The sequence below is a fragment of the Phalangium opilio genome, unplaced genomic scaffold, assembly GCF_054372755.1.
Source record: "Phalangium opilio isolate 3A_F unplaced genomic scaffold, DU_Popi_V2 ptg000217l_1, whole genome shotgun sequence".
NCBI classification, from domain to species: domain Eukaryota; kingdom Metazoa; phylum Arthropoda; class Arachnida; order Opiliones; family Phalangiidae; genus Phalangium; species Phalangium opilio.
The window spans coordinates 3946386-3971509 of NW_028324218.1; the positions used below are offsets into that span (position 1 = coordinate 3946386).

Consider the following 25124-nt stretch of genomic DNA (forward strand, 5'->3'; position numbering starts at 1 on the left):
TGGAAAGCTAAGAAATGGGGCTATAAGATACTCAAAGGACTTCCCCGTATATCTAATAGAACCAGAGTTAAATGGTGTAATGTAAATAAGCCCATGTTAACGCTATGGAGACTATGTTAATTAACATTTTGCTAAATTACTCAGGCCCTGATTGTTGTAATTGCAAGTAATTAGTATCATTGGAAAGCTCAGAAATAGGGCTATAACATACTCAAAGGACTTCCCTGTATCTCTAATAGAACCAGAGTAATTAGCTTTTCTAACTGACCATCAAATTCAATTCATATTTAAAAATAAACAAGTAGTCACACCCTAACCAAAAATACATCCCGTTATATTTAACTCAATTTTTAATAAAAGAACATGGATAAGACCTCCAAAAAATTCATCTTCAATAAAACACAGTAGACAGTACAGCTGTATCAAATACAACGTTAGTCCAGTGGTAAACATACCGTCCAATCAGATACGAGCTACGTCACAATTTGCCTCTGCCAGCCTGGTGGTATCTTACTAACTACACAGAGGGTATACCCTCTTCTCTTCCAGCTGTTCTTTTCCCCTCTAGAAGTTTCAATATAACTTTACACCACTATTAAACCTACAAACACAACGTTTATCTCCACTTCCATAGAGCCAAGTAAACTTGATACAAAAAAGAGAAAAAAACCCCTAAGCCTAGGCCTATATGAAACCAGACCATAGAAAAATCTTACTGAATGAATTGGGATCTAACCGAGACGTAGCTCAGCTCAGGGAGAGACGGCAGCGAGAGACTATCATTTCAACTGTGGCAGTCGGAGAGAAAGCAACGCGTGTTTTTAGCGCGTAGCAACAGTTGTTAAAAACTCAACTTTACTATAACCCAAAATAATTAAAAAGATATAATAATTTTGGCGCAAATTTCGCACGTGCCGTGGTTTATTTCGCGCCCTTTTAATTTGGCGCCAATTATAGCTCGCGCTGTGTTAATATTTCGCGGTTTTTCAATATCAGCGCGAGACAATTTTAATTAAATTCACGTTTTTGAAACTAGGTTACCTACCCAGTTTTACCCCCGAACTGGTTCTTGGAATTGTGGTTTAAATACCAAGATATTTAAAGAAATGGCCGAATTATTTTGTTTGGAAACCGACAGGACATTGGTTTCGAGATTGGACAATGTGTTATTAAATGATACGAGAGTTTTGGATAATTTATTGGAGCAAGAACAATTAAGGGTACCAAGAACGGACTACTTTTATACGGTACAAAGTGAAGTGACACCAGCTCGGAGGAAGATTGTGGCTACTTGGATGTTAGAGGTATGTTAATGTTATGTTTTACTTTAATTTTTACTTAGTTTTAGTTTCATTATGAACTTGAATATCAAAAGCAAATAGTTACAAGGGTTGTAAAAATTAATTTCCCCCTCTCTATAAATAGTTTGCAGGCAAGTGTTGCCAGGCAGTGTTGTCAGGTCCTTTATCAAGCCGAGTTAGGCCTACCTAGAACTAATTTAAACTGAACTGATTGCTTTTAGTCTACAGTTTCTTGGCCTATAAACGGTCTGGTAACACTGTCTGCTTTTGGTTTGGTACTGTTGAAGTCAGAGGTAGACTTAGGGTTAATGGCACCCTAGTAGGGAAGTTGTCGGCCATGACAGTTACTGATTTTTTCATTATGGGGTTGGTGACGTAAAAGGGGGTTTCTCTGATAGTAGTCTTTAAAGGATGGGAGTGATAAGGAATTTTGAACATGAAAATTTAAATTTCTATCAATTGAAATTATTTTAAACGTAAAAATTTTAAATTTGTATAATTTGAAACTAATTTTAAACGTGAAATTAAAATTTTTATCATTTGAAATTAATTTTAAACGTCAAAATTTAAATTTGTATAATTTGAAACTAATTTTGAACATAAAATTAAAATTTTTATAATTTGAAATTAATTTTAAACGTCAAAATTTAAATTTCTATAATTTAAAACTAATTTTAAACATAAAATTAAAATTTTTATAATTTGAAATTAAAAGTCAAAATTTAAATTTATATCATTTAAAACTAATTTTAAACTAGAAAATTCAAATTTTTATAATTTGAAACTAATTTTAAACGTGAAAATTTTAATTTCCATCATTTAAAATTAACTTAAATCAACCAAAATTAAAATAAATTGAGCGTACAAATCAAAAAAATAAATAAATATCAAATGTTGAAACTAAAACTCCCACGAAGTTAAATGACTACTTCGAAGATGACCTCGTCTGACCTAAACTCAACCAATTATTATTAAATTAAAAAGAAAAAGAAAATGTTAAGTAAGAAGAGAGATATCGTAAAAATCGTGCAATATTTTATCATAAAAATTGACGAAAAACTCTTCAATGCTTTTATCTCTCTAATAAGAAAAGCGGTTAGCTCTTTGAGCTCAAAAAAACTTTAAAAGAACTTGAATGAATTCCAATAAAAAGCATATAAATCCTTAGACAAATTTTATAACAGAAAACTAGACGCTATCGGTCAAAATATAAAGAAAGATATACATTGTAACTGATACCCCAAAGATACTAAGTTCGTTAGCTTCCCTATCTCATGGGAAAAAAAGGATTAAAAGTATTACTTTACGTTTTCTCTAATTAGGTATGCGAGGAGCAAAGGTGCGAAAACGCAGTCTTCCCAATGGCAATGAACTATTTAGATCGTTTCCTATCATCAACAAACGTCCAAATAAAACATTTGCAGTTGCTAGGCGGTGTATGTTTACTGATGGCTTCAAAATTTAGACAAACGTTGGCCGTTACCATCGAAAATATCGTACATTACACCGATTTCTCAGTTTCAAGGGAAGAAGTATTGGTAAGTCGATGCAATTGTTTGAAAATCATATTCAGCTCGTCGAGACCTTTCCAACGAGTACTCGCAACATATACTTTAAATCATAATTGCGTTTCGCAAGTCATCATGCAAGTCAATTGTGATTTACTGAGATTTTGGGGGGGGGGGATTATGGCTTGTGGGTACTCAAATGAAAGGTCTTATCAAGCTGAACACAAATCTGAAATGTTACGTTTCATTGTAATCGTGTAAGTGATTACTTTCAAGTAATCGTAATTGCTAAAAGCAAGTCACTTGCAATTTCTTGTATATATTCAAAATATGGCTTGTGAGTACTCAAATGAAAGGTATTATCAAGCTGAATACGATTCTGAAATGTTAAGTTTAATTTTAATCGTGTAAGAGATTGCTTTCAAGTAATTACTCACAAATCGTAATTGCAAAAAGCAAGTCACTTGCGATTGATTGTAAAATATGGCCAAATGAAAGGTGTCATTGAGTAGAAAACGAATACGCAATCAATTTTTAACCTATACACTCACAACCAATCAAAACACTCCTTATAACCCACGTCACAAAACCTGTTCCCTACGTAACCTAACGTGTACGGGTCAAATTACAATCGAAAATATTATCAATCAATTTGAAAGTAACCCCAAGAAATTAGAAACCATTCAACCGCAAAACAAATCCATATAAATAAAACTAAGCAAGTCAAAAGTGTTTAATTTAAAACATTTATGAAACGGATGCGCCTACGAAAAAGGCGAGGTCAAGCGACGGAAATTGACCCGGGCCTAAAATTGTCCAACCACAAAACCCATCTAGTAGCTAGAGCCCCGGACGAGCAGCAATTTACAATTTACCAATTTGTGGGTGGTGAAGGTGTCCTTTTGTTTTAAAAACCAAATTTTACCGGAAGTCACCAGCTATGGGTAACTGTCTTGGTTGACATTACCTCGTAATTGGTTAGGACCCACTGATAAAATGATTATTTCAACCGTTTTTGGGCAATTTTTATGGACAGGATATCTAAAATGATTTCCGTTAAGAATGGTAGTGTTTTTTGAAGGGTACACTATTGTTTTATTGTAGGTGGGGTCAGTGGGCGGTGACAAGTGTTTTTCATTATCGCCCCTGATTGGTGGAAGGTACTTGAGATGAGGGATTTGAGCCTTTTATTGTGGTTTAAGGTCATGATGACTTTTTTGTATGGAGACATCTTTGAAAGGCTTTTTTGAACTAAATGTCGTTGATTCAATTGTTTTGTTAGGTGGGGTCATAAGGCGTGGTTTAAATAAAGATTTTAAGGAAGCGAGGGTTAATGAATGCGGTTCTTGCGTTGGTTTTTTTTATTAATATCGTAAATTAATTGTGTTCGATAGTGATATCGAGGTTTTACTCACTGGAATCGATGCTTATTTTAAGCGATAATTTAATATCGGCTAGCTAATAGATTATTTAACGTAATGATACCAACAACGAACGATTAACAATAGATATCGAACGATTAACAATAGATATCGAACGATTAACAATAGATATCGAACGATTAACAATAGATATCGACCGATTATCAATAGATATCGACCGATTATCAATAGAAATCGAACGATATCGAACTATTATCAACCGATATTCAATAGAAATCGAACGATATCAACCGATTATCAATTTAAATCGAACGACTATCAACCGATATCGACATATTATCAACCGATAACGACATATTATCAACCGATAACGACAGATTATCAACCGATATCGACCGATTATCAACCGATATCGACAGATTATCAACCGATATCGACAGATTATCAACCGATATTGACTGATTATCAACCGATATTGACTGATTATCAACCGATATTGACTGATTATCAACCAATTTTTAATAATAATTAAACGATATCGACCGATTACTAACCAATATATCGGTAAAATAACATAGAACTGATTAAATCGGTAAATTAAGCTCATATCGGTTTGTGCCCATTATAAATTTTCAAATATAATAATTCAAAACTTCCTGAATTCTGCTGGTCTAAATGTGACCTAAAATATCTCATTTTGAAGGCCACATCAAAACCTCTATCTAAAACTAAAATCACACAAACTTAAAAATTCCTAGGAAAAATGCCCTTTAAATTACTCACAAAACCACAAAAATCATTCATAAAAATTGCCTAATACCATTTGAGGAAAAAGTACAAGAAAAAAAATTCATCTTTACCTACTACGAATCCAGATAATCATTTAATAAATACATTTGGTAGCTTAAAATATTTCAAAACAGGAAGCTTAGTGAGAGTAAAAAAATCTCATTCATGGACGAAATATTTGTCCCACAGTTAGATTGAAAATTTTTCCCACGGCAAAACGAATTCGAGCTTCTAAGCTAAGGCAGTCAGTACTCAGCAGTCAGTACCCGCTGATAATTTTCTTAGCAATGTTTCAAGGAAAAACCGAAAGAATTCTTTACAAAGTAGAGTGTAGAAGGTTTTTTTTTACTTTTGGTGAAATTTAAGATTTAATTAAAAAGTGTTAAGCCCCGTCCATTTCCGGTGTCGACTTTAAAAGAACCCTTTGGCGTAAACGTGTGTGTAGTTAGGGGTTTATAGTTTTACTAGTTAAGCAGCTAACTTGGGTTGTAAATGTTTGGTGTGTGTTGTAACGGATCTGGGTCGCCGTCGTGAGTGAGGATTTTGATTTTTGAGGAACCACCCGCCGCAGACGCCTTTTTGTCTGCATTGAAGGAATTTGTTGGTTTTTTTCGGTTAATTATTGGGGTTTCTCTGTCTGTCAGTTAATTTTAATTTTTTTTATTCATATTGAACTCGAAAACTTAATTTTTCGTGAATGGGTATGACTAAGGGTGTTTTTAGTTTGATAGTCAGATTGGGGACGTTTTAAGCTTTCATTAGAGTACCTACAACATGGACTTTGGAGACTTGTGACATCTGTGAAATGTGTATTTCACAAAATTTCACCGGTTCTGAATTATTGAATTAGAATGAAAGGTTAAGAGTATTTCAATACGAATTAAATCAAATTGTCCAAATACCACAATTACTAACTAAAATTAAGTGATATCGTGGAGATTACAAGTCACAAATTCCTAAACACTTAAAATATTCACAAGTCACAAATTTTCGCAATAAGTTAAAATATGGATTGTAAGTATTCAAATGAAAGGTAACGAGTACCCGGATACGAATACGGCAATAATTAACCCATTACAAACTGTGATTTGTGAAAAATGTCACAAATATGGCTTTCAACGCATTATAATTACAATTAACTAGGTCAAAACCTTCGTAGAAAATATTTGTAACCTAGTCTAATACTTAATTAACACACGCTAAACCTAATTCAACCACTAACCGCATTAACCACCCTAATCTAACGTGACTAACTAACCAACTTGTTAGTTAATTTAGTAAAGAAAAAAACTTTTAACAGCATTACGAAACAAAAAACACCACCCTGGGAGGGCCTACATTATTACTAGCGGGTCTTTCCCAGGGTTAAAAAATTCCTTCAAAAAAAAAAAAATCTGGGTCAAGCATAGAAAGGGTTGAAATTGATGAAGTACAGTTTTTTAGATAATTATGTCATTAATAGACCGTTAAAAAGGGTTAGAAGCACTTTGTATTTAGTGCCAAATTACATTGAAACATTGTATAATAAGCTTATGGTAATATCAGCTTACATTTGAAGCGATAGTTAATTGTATTATAGTTTAAAATGATAGTTAAACCTTCAAAGACCTTCAAAGCAATAGTTTAAAAATCTCCCATGAAATAAAAGGGTTAAAAAGTAACATATTTTTTCTTTACAGGTGGTTGTTAAATAAATTTAAGGAAATTAATATTGTTAAATAAAATTTTGGGTTTAAACCGGATATGAGTTCAACTTCTTCAAGTTGAGATTAATTTTAATGTTTAAAATTTTATTTAATTTCTTTTTTAATATTTTTCGTTTTAGAATTGGGAGTTGCTAGTATTATCAAAACTAAAGTGGGATATTTCCGCAACAATTGCCGATGATTTTATGGATCATTTATTGCATAGGCTAAATATTCAAGGAAAAGATGCGCAGAAAGTTCGGAAACACGCCGCCATTTTTTCATCTTTATGTTCAAGCGGTAAGTTCAATTATTTTTTTATTTTTTAAGCATGAAATTGTGTTTATTTGTTTAACAATGGGACTTTAAAAAAGTGGGGATTCATTTATATATATATTTTTATATGTACTTTGATTATAAAATTAAATTAAAAAATAGTTTTAAGTTCATAAAAGTTGAACTAAATTGAAATTAATTAAACTATGCCGTGTGAGTACTCATATGAAACCTAAAAAGGTGACGAATTCAATAGTACAAATTGTGAAGTTCAAATCACGAGTTCATATATATGAAATAATATTTTTTAAAGTTGAACTAAATTGAAATTAATTAAACTATGCCGTGTGAGTACTCATATGAAACCCAAAAAGGTGACAAATTCAATAGTACATATTGTGAAGTTCAAATCACGAGTTCATATATATGAACTAAAAAGTATAAATATAATAATTTAAGCTTCTAAATCACCTGAAATATTTAAGTTCAATTAAGTTCAATGTCTCTAGTTCAATATTGCCTCAAACAAACGAGGAAGTCTTCAATAAAATAACGGTTCTTAAGAAAAGTGGCACCAAAGACTAAGGCAGGCGCTCCTTGAAGCCCCTTAATCCTATTGATAAAAAACTATATACTTGAGAAAACGTACTGAACTTAACAATTATCTTTAAAAGATGTCAGAAAAAAGACTCGAAACAGCTGATAGTTTGTCAAATAATTTTTTTACGTCTGTAGTATTTTTATGAATGAACTACATTATCTTCAAATCTTAATATATATATCAGTTGTAAAAAAGTTGAGTTCAAGTGGTCGGGAGCTCTTATGAAATCCCTAATTTTGTCTGTCAAACAACTTTAATTATAATTGCTGGGTATATAGGCTGGGTACATTACTATCACTATGGGACGCGATATTTAGGGTGCAGCAGTGAAGTTATCTTTAACTTCAACTTGAAATTGTCCTCTAAGCTGAAAGCGTGTCCTTTGGAATAACATTTCTATAGTTTTTGTTATGTTCCTTTTTTTTATGGGTACTATTTTCTTAGAATTAGTTGCACCTGGTGTGGTTGGTGATTGCTGGAAATTCTGATTACGGTTTTAAGTGGTGGAATTATTATTATCCCCGAATCTAAAGTTCAATTTACTTTTGTTATTGAATTTAGAACTCTATGGTCTAATTTAACATAAAAGTAAAATGTATAATCGGTTTTAGTTCACTTTAAGCTTTAATTTGAGTACCTACATCACTATATTCGTGCTATTAAAATATTAAATGGTACATTAGTTCACCAGAGTTCATATAGTTCAAATTAAAAAAAATTATTTATGATTTTGAATTCTGATCTAAACTAATGTTAACATAGCCATCAGTTTAAACTGATTTCTGCCCTTAATTTGCTACACACGTGACATACTTCAGCCTATTGTACATGAAAAGTACAATAGTTCATGTAAGTTCATACTAGTTCAAATTTGACGAAACCCCATTGTGCGGGTACTCAAATTAGTCCCGAAAAAACGGCGAATTCAATGGTCCTCATGTCATTAACATCTGTAAACCCTTTAAGTTTAAAAAGCCCCAAAACCGATTTGGGGTGGGATGTGGGGTCTTACATTCCCCCATGATAAAAACCACCACACACTACAACTCTTCCGGTTTAATTTCAACCAATAAATCGACCCCAAAATCCCCAATACAAACTTTCTCTACTTCAGCAGGATATTGGATAAGTACGCGAGTTATAAGAACCCGCAGTGCGCGTGCCAGACGGTGTTAGGTCATCAATGGTAGGTCCTAGGACCCCCTGAATAAAAATCCTAAATTCAAACAGGATATGGAGGATAAGAATTCTATTGAATATCGAAGATTTTTCGGGGGTAGCCCCTATTGGTTAGAGATGACTAGCGAGCTAGCTAGCCGGGTGACGCGTGCCCATAGAGATCAATGAAAGGCAGGAAATCAAAAGAGCTCTTCCGCCCGCTGCTAGACGCGTCTTGGGCACCGCACCTTTAAGGATCGAAGCCAAGCAGATGTGAGGGAAGAAATCTATTCACAAAATATTATATACTTTTTCATAATACACGGCACTTGGGTGTTAAAGGTGAATTCCGGTTAACGTTACGTCTAGGCTTACTATAACTTTGTGTGATTTTAATCCGAGATCTGTGAGTTATGGATTAGGATTAAACTTTTAAGTCAAGTTTCTTGGTTTAAATTAAGTTTGTTTTATTTGTAGTTAAAGCCATTGAATTGGGCGCGTTTTGGGCTTTAATTTGAATACCTACATGATGGGATTTGATTGAGTTCAACGGATGTGAACTTCAAAGTTGAACTAGTTGACCTCCCAAGTTCATATTTATGAATATTATCTTATCTACCAATTTATCGTGTGTAATTAAATTAAGCTAGGAATGTGCGCAATTTAAATACACGTGCGATATGGTATTTAATGAAATTAAACGTAAATCTATTTCAATTCAAAGTTGAACAAGTTGACCTTTAAGTTCACAATAATTCAAATTAATCAAAATATATCGTGTAAGTAATCAAATTAAAGCTTTTAATTAACCTAAAACGATGGCGTATGTTAAATCCAACTCAAAGGTCATCGTTAGAAGATATTTGATCATTTATTGAACTTATACTCAAATAAACTCTTCAAAAGCTCGAAATACGATATTGAAACCATTTAAAGAGCACCCAAACGCACCCTAAAACCTGATGAAAACCCTTTTTTTACAAAGACGTCTATTACTTATTACTACAGTTACGCAAGGCAACCCCTAAAAAACCCTAGAGTAAAAATTACGCAAAAAGAAACACGTTTATAGTACTACCCTTTAAAAGTGACATTCTAGAAATATCCATTGAGTAAAAACCAGACTCCCTTAAAAATCTGTTCAACCAAGCAAATGCGATGCCATTTCGGAAGAAGTTCAGAATCAGAAAACCCGTCCCTAAGGGCGTTAGGCTTAACTTAGGTTAGGGACAAATTAACATAACAGCTTTAAGCCTTGCACAGTTTACAATAGGATCCCTGACACAATGATCTTCTTCTTCTTTTCCCTTTTTTACTAGTCTAGTTCCGGTTATTCTTTACATTTTTGTTCGGAAGTAAGTTCCTAACTCAATTTCCTGTATAGAGATTTTTAGTTCAAAAAAAAAAAAGTTAAAATTTTTTTTTATTCACTGTTCAGCCTGCCAACCCTTTTATTCTGGTCCAATAAATTCTAGTTTCGTTTTGAGCAAAAAAGTAAAAGGTAAGAAGAGTCTAGGCCCAGTAGTGTTAGGTAATATAGGGTAGGATAAATAATTCAAACATTATCATAGATAATTGTAATAAGGAATAGAAAATATTTGAATTTCTGTTTTTCAAAATATGGACATTACGTTTACGTTTTTCATTAGTTTAGTCAAAATAGGATAAAGTTTGACTCTTCCTGGCAACCCCTGTAATGCTGGTTTCTATTCCTTCTACACAATTTTCTTGGATGTAACTAACGTTACGTGGTGGAATGTCTAAAACGTTTTTTTTTTTTTTTTTGAGGGTTTCAAGTATGAGCAAATAGAACTGGTTATAAGAATTCTTTTTTTCTTGTCTTCTAAGAATTACGTTTTTGAAGAAGTTAAGGTGTGTCTATAGGGGCCTTCCTTTGCCTCGCGTATTTGCTTGCTACATCTTGTAACAAAAAAAAAGAACTGGCCTATTTCCTGTTTCAGGAATTGTAACATAGATTTGGCCTGGGTTATTTGTATTTGGTTGATGGTTTTCAATATACTATTTGAAGAATATACTACCCGAGTTTGTAGAATTTAATTTTTCAGTGAAAAAAATTGAAGATGAGTAAATTTTTAAAGCTGGAAAATTTTAATATCTGCAACTACAAGCAATCCATTTTGTACACTCATCTTTTATTTTTTCATGTCTATATTTAGAAAAACAATTTTTCAGTTAAAAAAACTAAATATGAGTATTTTTTAAAGCTGCAAAATTTCAATATCTGCAACTACAAGCAATCCATTTTGTACACTCATTTCTTACTTTTTTCATGAAGACAGTTGTTTATTAATTCTTTATTTTAATTTCAAAATAAAAATATATTAAAAAATAATTCAAACTAATTAATAAACAAAGAAAAACTATACTACCGAGCTTGTAGTATTTAATTTTTAGTGAAAAAATTGAAGATGAGTAAATTTTTAAAGCTGCAAAATTTTAATATCTGCCACTACAAGCAATCCATTTTGTACACTCATCTTTTATTTATTTTTTCATATCTTTTTTTAGAAAAACAAAAACAGTTGTTTATTAATTCTTAATTTTAATTTCAAAACAAAAATATATTAAAAAAATAATTCAAACTAATTAATAAACATTACCACAAACAAAAACACAACAAAACCAAAAAAAAAAACACACAGCCCACACAACACCTTAAAAACTATTGCAGGTGTCCCGTTATAGTTGGACAAACACAATTGAGGCTGCTTTTTTGTTTCTCATCTATAGGGGGTCCAATCGAAAGTCGTCCCCAGTTCCTTCCCCCCCCCAGAATATACAAAAATTTATTAGATAAAACACAAGGCATGATGGGATGGGATGGGTCCCTTCTTCGTAAGTGCACGTGGATAATAGACGTCATCATCAAAAGGACGTACGTACGTCCAAACTTCGCAGATGTCTTGTATGCGTGGTACCACGGACCAATGATTCCAGAAATTTTTGGATGTGTTTTTAACCCCCCAGGGGGATGGGATTGAGAATTAAGGTGCCTTAGAAAGTAATGTTAAAGGTCCCGTTATAGTCTACTCAGTTCAAAGGAAGGAAGAACTTGCACAATGTAAGACACTAGGGAAATGGATAATTGGAACGGAAGGGGAATTATATCTACTTTTTTTTATCAGCTGCTGTTTATTGGAATTAATTTATCTGTCTATATATATAGGGTTAATTTTAATTAATTTAATTTGATTGAGGTTTTTTAAAACAATTCTTATGTTAATTTTAATTTGAAAGTTTGCACCAATTTGTTGGTGAGAGGATTTAATTTGTCGTCATGTTATATATATAATTGTTGTAACGAATTATTGAACTGGGAGCTCGGGTGTAACGAATAATTGAACTAGGAGCTCGGGATTAACGAATAATTGAACTAGGAGCTCGGGATTAACGAATAATTGAACTAGGAGCTCGGGATTAACGAATAATTGAACTAGGAGCTCGGGATTAACGAATAATTGAACTAGGAGCTCGGGATTAACGAATAATTGAACTAGGAGCTCGGGATTAACGAATAATTGAACTAGGAGCTCGGGATTAACGAATAATTGAACTAAGAGCTCGGGATTAACGAATAATTGAACTAAGAGCTCGGGATTAACGAATAATTGAACTAAGAGCTCGGGATTAACGAATAATTGAACTAAGAGCTCGGGATTAACGAATAATTGAACTAAGAGCTCGGGATTAACGAATAATTGAACTAGGAGCTCGGGATTAACGAATAATTGAACTAGGAGCTCGGGATTAACGAATAATTGAACTAAGAGCTCGGTATTAACGAATAATTGAACTAAGAGCTCGGTATTAACGAATAATTGAACTAGGAGCTCGGTATTAACGAATAATTGAACTAGGAGCTCGGGATTAACGAATAATTGAACCAGAACCTCGTATATACCAAAATATTGAACTATGAATGTAAGGTAAACATCACGACAATATTTAACTAAAACCAATACCAATAGAGTAATATCGGTAGAGAGGGGGAGTGAACTGTGTATCCCCTTCGTTGAAGGCAACTTTGTATTAGAGAATACTATTTGCCTTCGGAAGGGGGATATCACTAAGGTAAGAGATAGAGGGTTATGACGTTGCCATATATGTGAAAGATATTACTCTATTGAACCGCATCCTCCCAATCAAACCATATGATTCAATGTTTATTTCCCCAAAACAAAAAAAATTGTTTTTTTTGTATTTTTAACAAAAAAAATTTGGCCAATCATTACTCGTATGCAAATTACGATCCATGCAACCAAAAAAAAAATTGTTAGCAGACAAAACTGTATGTAGTGCGTAGCAAGCACAGCACCACCATCTGCGAGAATTTACCCCTCACCAAAATACGTCTGGTACGCTGGGTTTTTGGGTCCTTTTTGAACCCAAAATAAAAAAAACTTCTAACTTGCCATTAACAAAAAGGCCTACAGAGTTGAAACTCGCGTACTTTTTATAACGGTGGGCTTTGTTAATATTTTGAATATTACCCTAGCCCGCCCGCTATCTGAAGTTCTGAACCAGGGTTTAACAGAATGGCACGCTTGCTTCAAAAGGGGGGGGGAGGGAGTTTTGAGGTTACTTTGGGGGTCACGTAGTCGCGTGGCGAACTGAGTACTGACGAAGTTCTCTCCTCTATGTCTCCCCACCCTCCCTGTGTTACCATTGTTTGATTATCTTGGGTTTTTGCCATTGGACGGACGGGGAGTTGTTAAACAAATGCCTCCACACATCTGGTCGTACGCTAGCGATTAATAAATAATGCAAGCTTCAATAGTTCAACGCGCTCTCTCTCTAAAGTACCTGGCTACCTAGCTAGCTAACTCCCGGTTTGGCTTGCGCCGATTTCGAATTATTGTAGATAATAATATGTAGGCTTATGCCTTATCTCTGTACAGTTATGCAGCGAAAATTGTTTTAGATTCAAGATTGAGCTTCTGGTTTTGAAATTTTTTTGGTTGCGATTTTTTGCGAATTATTTTATTGGGGCATTGCGATTGCGATTTTTGCAAATATTTTATTTTGATTGCGATTGCGATTTTTGCAAATATTTTATTTTGATTGCGATTTTTGCAAATATTTTGTTTTGATTGTATTGCGATTTTTGTAATTATATTTAATTGTGATAGCGATATTTTTCAATTAATTTAATTGTGATAGCGATATTTTTCAATTAATTTAATTGTGATAGCGATATTTTTCAATTAATTTAATTGTGATAGCGATATTTTTCAATTAATTTAATTGTGATAGCGATATTTTTCAATTAATTTAATTGTGATAGCGATATTTTTCAATTAATTTAATTGTGATAGCGATATTTTTCAATTAATTTAATTGTGATAGCGATATTTTTCAATTAATTTAATTTTGGTAGCGATATTTTGCAAATAATTTAATTTTGATAGCGATATTTTGCAAATAATTTAATTTTGATAGCGATATTTTGCAAATAATTTAATTTTGATAGCGATATTTTGCAAATAATTTAATTTTGATAGCGATATTTTGCAAATAATTTAATTTTGATAGCGATATTTTGCAAATAATTTAATTTTGATAGCGATATTTTGCAAATAATTTAATTTTGATAGCGATATTTTGCAAATAATTTAATTTTGATAGCGATATTTTGCAAATAATTTAATTTTGATAGCGATATTATGCAAAACTTTCGTTACAAACAATAGAACCATTGCAAATTTGTTTATAAAAAAATAGAACCATTACAAACTTTCAATATCATTACCAACCAGAAAGATTGCAAATTTCAATATAACCTATTGAAACCGCGTAAGGGTAATATTCCTTTGTGTAAATTTGATAATAACGTCTATTATATTATCTTTAAACGACACCGCCATGCCATACCTTTAAGACCTAATTAAAAATGCGCATGTGATTAGTAGTTTTCTGTCGTATCACGAAAGAGAGAGCGAGAGAGAAAGAGAAATGTAACGGTTCCAAATAAAAAAAGATACTTTTTTAGATTAACGGAATAGCAGGTGCAACTATAGCTATAGCTATAGCTCACTGCCTTACATACATATAGATATAGATATATGTGAAATTAAGTTTCTTGGAAAATTACACTTTTATCACAACATCAAGGTCGAATTTAATTTGGATTCGCTTGAGCTAGACGACAGTCGTTCGCTCTCACCAATTCTTATTCCTATTCCATTTTTTATTTTTTCTTAAAACATAAATTGGGTTCTAGGTTTTTTTTTTTTTTCAAAGACACACAATGATATTATAGGTGTTAATCATGTATTTATGAATTAATTCCATTTTTACCATGAAATTTTGAGATTGCAAAAGTCTGTGTTTGCTTTGAGCATCTTGTTTGTCTTTAAGATGGTGTTAATATTGATTGGATGGTTTATTTGGTATGTGTTGTAAATTAAGATTTTTAAAAATAACAAGGACTACTTTGGTTTAGCAGGACTGGTAAATTTGAAGTCCCTATCTTAATTATGGTCTTTGTTGTCTGCGTACCGTCATATTAATGTATGCAGACGATGCTAAGCCCCGCCCCTTTTTGCGCTTCGTTCATGATTTGAAACGTATATTAATAAATTTAACAAAGACTATGTAAATGATGGTGTACAAAATGCGTTGGTTGAAGAAGCAGATGTTAAAATTTTCTAGTTTTAAACGGCATGATTGCAGTAAAATATTGTGTACAAAATGCATTGGTTGAAGGGGCAAATATTAAACATTTTCATGATTGCAAAAAATTACTTATCTCAGTTTTTTTTTGCTAATAGCTAAAATTTTCAAGATTCGTGGATGAATATGATTGATTCATTTAATACTTGAGTCATATTCGGTTTTAATTGGTATTAGTTACGGGCAATTATGGTCGGGTTTTGGGTTTATGATTTGTCAAGACCTTAGAGAGAGACAAAAAAATTGTTAACGCTAGAATGCCTTCAAAAATGTCATTGGTATGTCAATTATTTTATAGATTGTCTACTACTATAAAATTAAATGACAAATTTTTGGGGGATATTTTTAAATAATACTTTAGGCTAAATGGCTAAATTCTTCAAATTGTCAAAAAAAAAAAAAACTTAGATCGTTAAGAAATTCCTTGTTGTGAATAGAGGCATCGCATTTGTTGCAAAATTTGCAAAAAAAAATACGCTATTGCAATTGCATTTATTGCCAATGGAAAAGCAATACATTTTTTTTTTCAAATCAGACAAGGAGTATTAATCAGGGTTCATACAGCTTTTGGAAAACAAATTTCCCGGAGATTTCCAGGCTTTTCCCCATATACTTCCCTGAGTTTTCCAGGTTTTTCCCGTATATGGAGTATAATATGGAGCAAATGTTAACGAAGGAGGGAGGGGGGGGGCAAATAGGACTATTACATAATCAAAGGACATCTCCGTATCTCTAATATTACCGGAGTTATGAGCCTCCAAAATTTAGTGTATTGTTAATCCTATGGAGGGTATGTTCACGAACATTTTGCTTAATTACTCGGCCCCTGTTTGACGCAAATTTCCCTGATTTCCCTGAATTTTATTAAAAATTCTAAATTTCCCTGATGTCTTTGTCAACTAGTTATTTCCCTGATTTCTCCAGGTTTTCCAGGTTTGTATGAACCCTGATATTACTAATATTAAAATAAATAAATTAAATAAATAAATGTATAAAATCAATAAACCCCTTTGTTCAATGTAAACATGAAAATGCAAAGTTAAATTAAAGCTATCATGCAATGTTATATGGGTATATAACTTTGTTGAAAAACTAAGTGGTTAGGTTAGGCATAACTAACCATCTGCTTGCTTGCTCGCGTTGTCAATTCTTTTACCCGGGCCAGGGCTATCCCGGTTTATAACGTTAGATTATATTAGAACAGCTGCAATTTGGCAGCCCTGTCGACACAGGGCGCGTGCCAACCCTGCTTCCCCCCGCCCCCTTTTTTTCGTTCAGACTGGTCTATAAGCATGGATCTTATGTCCATGGAAATCTATTATCAAAATGGGATGCCCTTATCAAACATAAAGAATGCCTTTAGAGGAGGAGGTAGCTAGGTACAGGGTCTGAATTTCGATGGGGCCTCCGAAGTGTGTGTGACTCATTTATGGGATCATGGGCTCTCCTTGTCTCCTAACTGGCTGAGGAACCCGATTATTGTATTTAGTTTGGTTGATGCATTGGTTATTTATTTTGTAACGTAAATATTGATTGAATAATTTAAATTTACTGGATTTTTACTTTGATCTTTTTAGGGTCTCTATTTATAAATTCCCTGAATTTTCCTTGACCTTTTTTGGCCTATTTTTAATTTCCCTTAATTTTTCTTGACCTTTTTTGGCCTATATTTAAATTCCCTTAATTTTCTTAAATTTTTTTGGCCTATTTTTAAATTCCCTAAATTTTTCTGACCTTTTTGGCCTATTTTTAAATTCCTTGAAATATTTGGCCTATTTTTAAATTCCCTGAATTTTCCTTGACCTTTTTTGGCCTATTTTTAAATTTCCTATATTTTTCTTGACCTTTTTGCTTATTTTTAAATTCCCCGAATTTTCCTATACCTTTTTTTGGCCTATTTTTAAATTCCCTAAATTTTTCTTGATCTTCTTTTTTGGCCTATTTTTAAATTCCCTAAATTTTTCTTGATCTTCATTTTTGGCCTATTTTTAAATTCCCTAAAATTTTCTTGATCTTCTTTTTTGGCCTATTTTTAAATTCCCTAAATTTTTCTTGATCTTCTTTTTTGGCCTATTTTTAAATTCCCTAAATTTTTCTTGATCTTCTTTTTTGGCCTATTTTTAAATTCCCTAAATTTTTCTTGATCTTCTTTTTTGGCCTATTTTTAAATTCCCTAAATTTCCCTATACCTTTTTTGGCCTATTTTTAAATTCTCTAAATTTCCCTATACCTCTTTTTTTGACCAATTTTAAAATTTCCTAACATTTCCAAAACTTCCCCCCAAAAAAAGTCCACAAAAACCTCCAAAACTTACATCTAAGTAACTAAACTCACCCAAAACAATAACCCAACTAAACTAACCCAAGACAAAAAACCTTCATTATCTCCGATTAATCTGCGTTAAATAACACCATTAACATCAGCGCATAAAATTCAGTCAACCATACCATTCAATTTACCAAAAAAAAAAAAAAATTTAACAAAAACATCCCATAATGCTATCTATAAAACAAAAATTTTCACGCGCATTGTGTATGTCGCTGACGTTCTGTCATGCGCACTTTACCTTCTGTCATGCTATCTCATATATATACATAATTACAAAAAGCCCCTCCCCCTAAAAAAAAAAAAAAACATGTTCTCACAATTAAAAACACCAAAAAACCCAAAGTAACTTCACACCACTATTAAGCAGTAAAACCCTAATACCTTCAATACACCATTAATATCAAGTTAAACTGACGCAGGCAAATAATTACAAAATATATATATAGTATAGAAGATGATATTATGGTTGCCATGGCAACTTAAATTCATCCCATTTTAAAAATTCAATATACATTTAAAGTTGTGGGTGTATTTAAAATAAATACAAAAATACAGATTGTATGGTAATTTTGTTATGAGACGAATAGGCCTAACAAAAATGGACCAGATTGTGTATTCACGCTACACATCTGTTTTACCTTTTTCTATATTTTTCATATTATAGTTTTGACAATATTAAATAGGTGATTTAGTTACAGAAGGTATAGGCTATATAACAATGGATATAGTGCAGCCTACGCCAGTCGCCATACAGAAACAAGTGGGTATTATTTATAATAAAGACCCCTAGCCTAGGACCCCCAAAATTCCGCTTATAACCAAGTGAGGACAGTAATGTTATGTTAATAGTACCATGGGAGCTGGCTACAAAAATTGTCCAGTTCAGGCAATATTTTTACTAAATGAGGGTTATTATGAATAGATGGAAATTGAAGTGGTATACTGTTTAGTTATGGGACACTGATTTTTTAAGAGCATTTATCTATTGGTTGAAATTTTGTAATGGGTTTGAGTTGTAGCATATGCGACTGCGATTGATTGATTTTTGAATAGGGTATTGTAGTTTATAATATTTAAAATATTTTCATTTGTGGTTGGTCCTCAGCTGAAGTGCAGTTATTGATAATAAGCGCGGTTTGGAACGTTTTTGGCAATTGCAGGAAGTTTGCGAGTGTAACAATGAAATAATGCAGTGAATATTGCAATGCTACCCTCGTTGCAATTAGTTCTCAACTAAAAATCTAGCAATTTTTGCTAAATTTATTTTGGACAATTCTTAAGTAAAAATCTGATGCAATTTTTCCTAAATTTATTTTGGCAATTCTTAAGTAAAAATCTGCAATTTTGCCAAACTTATTTTGGACAAATTCTTAATTAAAAATCTGATGCAATTTTTCCTAAATTTATTTTGGCAATTCTTAAGTAAAAATCTGCAATTATTGCTTAATTTATTTTGAACAAATTCTTAATTAGAAATCTGATGCAATTTTTCCTAAATTTATTTTGGCAATTCTTATCTAAAAATCTGATGTAATTTTCGACTTAAAAAAACCTGCAATTTTTCCTAAATTTATTTTGGCAATTCTTGACTAAAAATCTGGCAATTATTGCTAAATTCCTATGGACAAATTCTTAACTAATAATTTGATGCAATTATTGCCAATTTGGCAATCTAAATAATCAAACGCCCGAAGTGTATCTATGACGTCATATCCTGATTCCTGACCACTTTATAAAGAATAATAAAAACAGGCAAGTTTTGCTGCCTTCGAATCCATGTGGGGTCGAGGGGTGTACATACAGCCTTCCCCAAGTTCCTTGTTAAAGTGCATTTCTTCCCCACAATGCATTTCCTATCCAATGATCATAATAGAAGCAAACCTTAGTACGAGGCCTTAGTACTTGTGTCATAAGTTTATGAGATATGTTCCTCCCATAAGTTTGTTAATCTCTGGTCATGTAATTATTGGCCCCACTGTAGTTGAACTTTGCACCGTGTAAAAATCTTTGCAAAAACCGGTTCTGTTTATAAATTAAAAATTGTAATAATTGCAACCCTAATTTAACTAACGTCGTCTGCTTATTTCATCTTTAATTCTATTGGTTTATCGATACCGAAACATACCCTCTACCAATATTAATGTTTAAAGATTGAATTCCACTACAGGTAACTCATAATAAAGACTAAAACGCGACGATAGCTAAACTTCAAATTATCACCTTCTAAATTTGCACAACCGGATGCATGGCGGCCATTTTTAAAATCCCCTTGTACTAACGCCGGCCGGGTTTTAAAAAAAATTCAAAATTCAAATATCTCTTCACCTGCGCGGGAAAAGTTCCCGCGTATTTTTCCCACCAAAATCTACGTACCAGCACTACCACGTGCTTTTACTATCACCCGGTCGCCATTTTTAAAGTTCCGACACAGCGCGTGGTATTTTTCCCCCAACCCCGCCCCCCTGGCCTGGGGGTTAAAATGTAGAGTATAATAGAATAGTATATAGAGGACTGCTTCCGTCGGGCCAAGTTAGCCCTAGCAGATGTCATACGAACCTTTTGAATTCAAACCCCCACCCCAAAATCTAAACTATTACAATGCAGCTGTTTAAAGGTACCAAGGAGGGGGGGCGGACAGTTCAAGGGGGGGGGGTCACAATTTATGGGGATAGCCCTTCCTTGGAAGATTTAAAAGGTAGATTTTTTTTAGGGATTGCCTCGAGCTATGATTTTCTTGATAAGATTTAAAGGTACGGTTTTTGGTTCAGAAGCCACGTGGTTGAATTTTTTAATTTTTCATTTTCAGTTTAAATTAATGGGTTTAATGGTATTTAAATGGAGATTTTTTGTCTTTTGCTTTTAAAGGTTTTTTAGTAATTAAATGACAGGTGGTTTCTGAGGGTTTTTGTCACGATTACGTATGTGTTTCTTTTCTTAAACTTTTATTTTTTTTTAATTTTATTTTAATGTTATAAATTATTTTTTTATTCAGGTATAAATAATTTTCTTATATTATATTAAATTAATTTTAATTAGCAGTCAGGACGGTTATCTCAAATTAAACTAATTAATGTAGATATATTAACGAATTTTCAATCAAATAACAATAAAATAATTTTTAAAGCAAATTTAAAATAAAATAACAACAGAATATTCAATATTTCAGTGAAATAACAAAAAATATTTTCACTGCAATAACAATGAAATATTTTTAGAAATAACGAATTTTCACCGCAATAACAATGAAATATTTTTTAGAAATAACGAATTTTCACCGCAATAACAACTGAATAATTTTAGAAATAACGAATTTTCACCGCAATAACAATAAAATATTTTAGAAATAACGAATTTTCACTGCAATAACAATAAAATATTTTAGAAATAACGAATTTTCACTGCAATAACAATAAAATATTATTAGCAATAACCAATTTTCACTGCAATAACAATAAAATATTTTAGAAATAACGAATTTTTACTGCAATAACAACTAAATATTTTGTTTATAAACCAATAAATCAAATAACTAATAATTCATTTTATTTATTATTTAATTTCAGAGAGTCATTTTATGGAATTTAGTCCGTCCGTTTTGGCATCAGCTTGTATCGCCGCCTCTGCTCACGGCCTATCGAGTCAAATCCACCGAAACTGGTCCGATCTCAGTGACCTTCTACAGAAACTTCAACACACGACGCAAAGGCCAATGGTAAGTAATTGTCCCCTATCCGCTAGCGGAGAGATCCCTAACCTAACCCAACCTACCCCTAACAAGATACAATAACAATTTAGAAGACTTAGAGGGGTCAGGGATAAGGCTAAGAGCATCTGTGGCATAGGCGCATGCATTTTGCCAATGATGATGAAGTCACACTTCCGTTTTAGAGGAAGTTGCTTGGTGTGGCGGTGCGAGGATCTTATTTCTTTTAATTGGGTTCGCTGAGCTGGACGCCCTAGCCCCCCCCCCTCTCCCGCTTTGTCTGATGTCAATTACCCCGCATTGTTTGCGAGGAATTGTGGGAGGGTGTCAATTGACTGACAGAGGGTGATGGTGAAGAATAACAGTATATATTTATATATAAGGATGAAAACACATTTTTTAGTACCAATCTGAATTTATGGATGGTTTCTTAAAATTTGAGAATAATTCGTTGTATTTGAGAATGGTTGATTGTATCGGTAATTGTTTGAGAATAGTTGGTTATATCGGTTAATGTTTTGAGAATAGTTGGTGATATCGGTTAATGTTTTGAGAATAGTTGGTGATATCGGTAAATGTTTTGAGAAAAGTTGGTTATTTTGAGTAAAATTCGTTATTTTCGTTAATATTTTGAGAAGCGTTCGTTATTTCCGTTAAATATTTTGAGAAACGTTCGTCATTTCCTTTAATATTTTGAGTAAAATTCGTTATTTCCGTTAAATATTTTGAGAAACGTTCGTTATTTCGGTTAAATATTTTGAGAAACGTTCGTTATTTCCGTTAAATATTTTGAGAAACATTCGTTATTTCCGTTAAATATTTTGAGAAACATTCGTTATTTCCGTTAAATATTTTGAGAAACGTTCGTTATTTCCGTTAAATATTTTGAGAAACGTTCGTTATTTCCGTTAAATATTTTGAGAAACATTCGTTATTTCCGTTAAATATTTTGAGAAACATTCGTTATTTCCGTTAAATATTTTGAGAAACATTCGTTATTTCCGTTAAATATTTTGAGAAACATTCGTTATTTCGGTTAAATATTTTGAGAAAAGTTAGTTATATCTGTTAATATTTTGAGAAAAGTTTGTTATATCGGTAAATATTTTGAGAAAAGTTTGTTATATCGGTAAATATTTTGAGAAAATTCGTTATTTTGGGGTTAAATATTTTGAGAAAAATTCGTTATTTTGGGGTTAAATATTTTGAGAAAAATTCGTTATTTTGGGGTTAAATATTTTGAGAAAAATTCGTTATTTTGGGGTTAAATATTTTGAGAAAAATTCGTTATTTTGGGGTTAAATATTTTGAGAAAAATTCGTTATTTTGGGGTTAAATATTTTGAGAAAAATTCGATATCTTAGTTATTATTTTGAGAAAGTCGTTATATCAGTAAAATTTGAGAAAAATTATCTAACCCACAATTTTTTTATTGTATTTTTCAGGAATCAATCGTTCGATGCTACGAAAAAGTTGAAGAGCTATTACTTCAAAACACAAACCCCAGTGAAGACTCCCATAAGAAAAACCCTTGTACTGAAAGGTCACCCGGAGTGACCGCTACTAACAAAAGTGCTCAAGTAGAAGAACTGGGCAATGATTTTAGTCCTCAACAACCCGAAACTCCAACAGATGTCCAAGACATTAGTTTTTGAAATTTCAAAAAAACATTAAATAAAAACCCCCAAAGAATGCCTTAAAAAACAACTCCAAGTTTGGGACTACAATGGCCAGTGTTTTGTTCATAACAAACAATGTTTTCTCAATATTTGAGTGTGTAAAAATAACCCCCCAAACCCATGAAATATAACTTAGAGCTCATATCCAATGAGTCATCGACTTTCGACATATTGTGAGACTTACTGCAGTGTTAAAAAATTGCGGTCTTTTTTTTTTTGAATTTTTTTTAAAAAAATGGTAAATGATTTTCAAATATTAATATATATTTTCTCCTTAAGTTTTTGAAAATATAATTTATACCTGTAGTTCAGGATTTTGAAAAAAAAAAGTTTGAAAATATTTTTACCATTTTTGAATTTGTTGACATTCCGTCAGAAGAGTTGAATTGTTGACCATTGGTCAAAAATGTAAATATGAATTCCAGCACAAAGGTTTTGTGTTTTTCGTTTTTATTTTTTTTTTTTGAAAGTTTAGCACGCATTTAAAAAACCTTAATTATTTTTTAAGTTATTTAATTTTTCCAAAAAAAAAAAATATCCCCTTTAAAGTTTAAAATTAAAATTATTTGAAAATATGAATTACATTTAAGGATGTTGGTTTATTGAATATGTTTGGACTTGAAAGGGCTTTAAAAGAGCTTTAAAATGATACCAAGAACGTTAAAATTGATCCATAAATAGCAAAGTTGGATTTTTTTCAAACTTTAATTCATGAACTCATGAAAATTTCAAACTTCCTTACTTATAGGCCGATTTTGACGCGACTGATTTTATTTTGAAGCTAAGAGTTAGCCCCGTTTATATTTAAACCCCAAAATATTCAAAAGTTACACCCTTAAGCGAAAAAACCTAGTCTGTAAATAATATTTTGTGAAAAATGTTAAAAAAAAATTAAAATTGTTTGTCATATTTAAATATTATTCTCAAAAAACATTACAGCTACCCTAATACCTCTATAATATCCTAACAACTCATTTTATTAAATTAATTATCAATTATCCAATTTTTTTAGTCATATATGATCTCAAATAATTTCCGTTTTATGTTAAAATCCCACCAAATATCACATTCATTTAGCGTCATTTTTTCAAAGTTAAAAATTTCTGAAAAAAACATTCACAAGCCCTGTTTTCACAATTTTTTGAAAGTTTGAATTTTAAATTTGAATTGTATTATAAATTTTTCACACAAGACTATGAAATTTAGAAATAACTTTAAATTATTCCAAATTAGTTTGAAAATTTCAAACTTAGAATTTTTCAAAATCTTTCAAATGAACGGTTCTTTAATAAAAATAATTTATATTTCATGTTTTGAATTATTAAGAATAAAATTTCCAAGTTAAAAAAAAAAATTTCTAAAAAACTGTTCAATTTGAAATAAAAATTCCAATTTTAAAAGTGTTTTGAAAAAATAAAGCTCAATTTGAAAAACCTTTACTAAGGACTAAATATTTCATTTCTTTTTTTTTTGTCAAATAAACAAATGGCAACTCATGTTATTACTCCATAAACCATAACATTATCAAAGCTAGATCAATGCCATTAACAGATTAAAATGGTTGCAGAATTTTGCCGATTTTAATATTGCAACTAAAAGTTACGTAAAGAAAAAAAAATGTTATTTAATATTGCAAGAATTTATAAAAAATTAAAAAAAAAAAATAATAATTATTTAAATTTTTTAAATGTTAAAAAAAAAAAAATAATATTTAAAGTTTTCCATTATTGTATGTTTGTATAAAAGAATATTCTGAATTTTTCTGTGCACAATAAGAATTTGTGTTTTGATATTATTAAACTTATTGAATTTCTCAAAGATAATTTTTGTTATGTCATTTCAACCAACGCAAATTCCAACTTATTACAAACTTCCGTTATTTAGCCTTAGGAGACGAATTAAAATAGCTCAACGCTTAATCAGCCCGATAAAAGCCCCCCTTAAAACAGAAGTCCATGACTTGAAGTCCCATGAACCAATCAATCCACTTCATGGTTCAAGATTTATCAAAGCCCTAGGCC

At 31.8% G+C, this 25124-nt stretch overlaps 1 protein-coding gene across 1 annotated transcript; it reads left to right on the forward strand.

The window, feature by feature from the left end:
* The first annotated feature begins 782 nt into the window (after positions 1-782).
* Positions 783-24926, forward strand: LOC149615758 (G1/S-specific cyclin-D2-like). Its single transcript, XM_089856434.1, has 5 exons — positions 783-1304; positions 2624-2839; positions 6806-6965; positions 21285-21433; positions 22870-24926. The coding sequence occupies exons 1-5, from the start codon at positions 1107-1109 to the stop codon at positions 23077-23079; spliced, it is 933 nt and encodes a 310-aa protein (XP_089712560.1). The 5' UTR covers positions 783-1106; the 3' UTR covers positions 23080-24926.
* Positions 24927-25124: the final 198 nt, after the last annotated feature.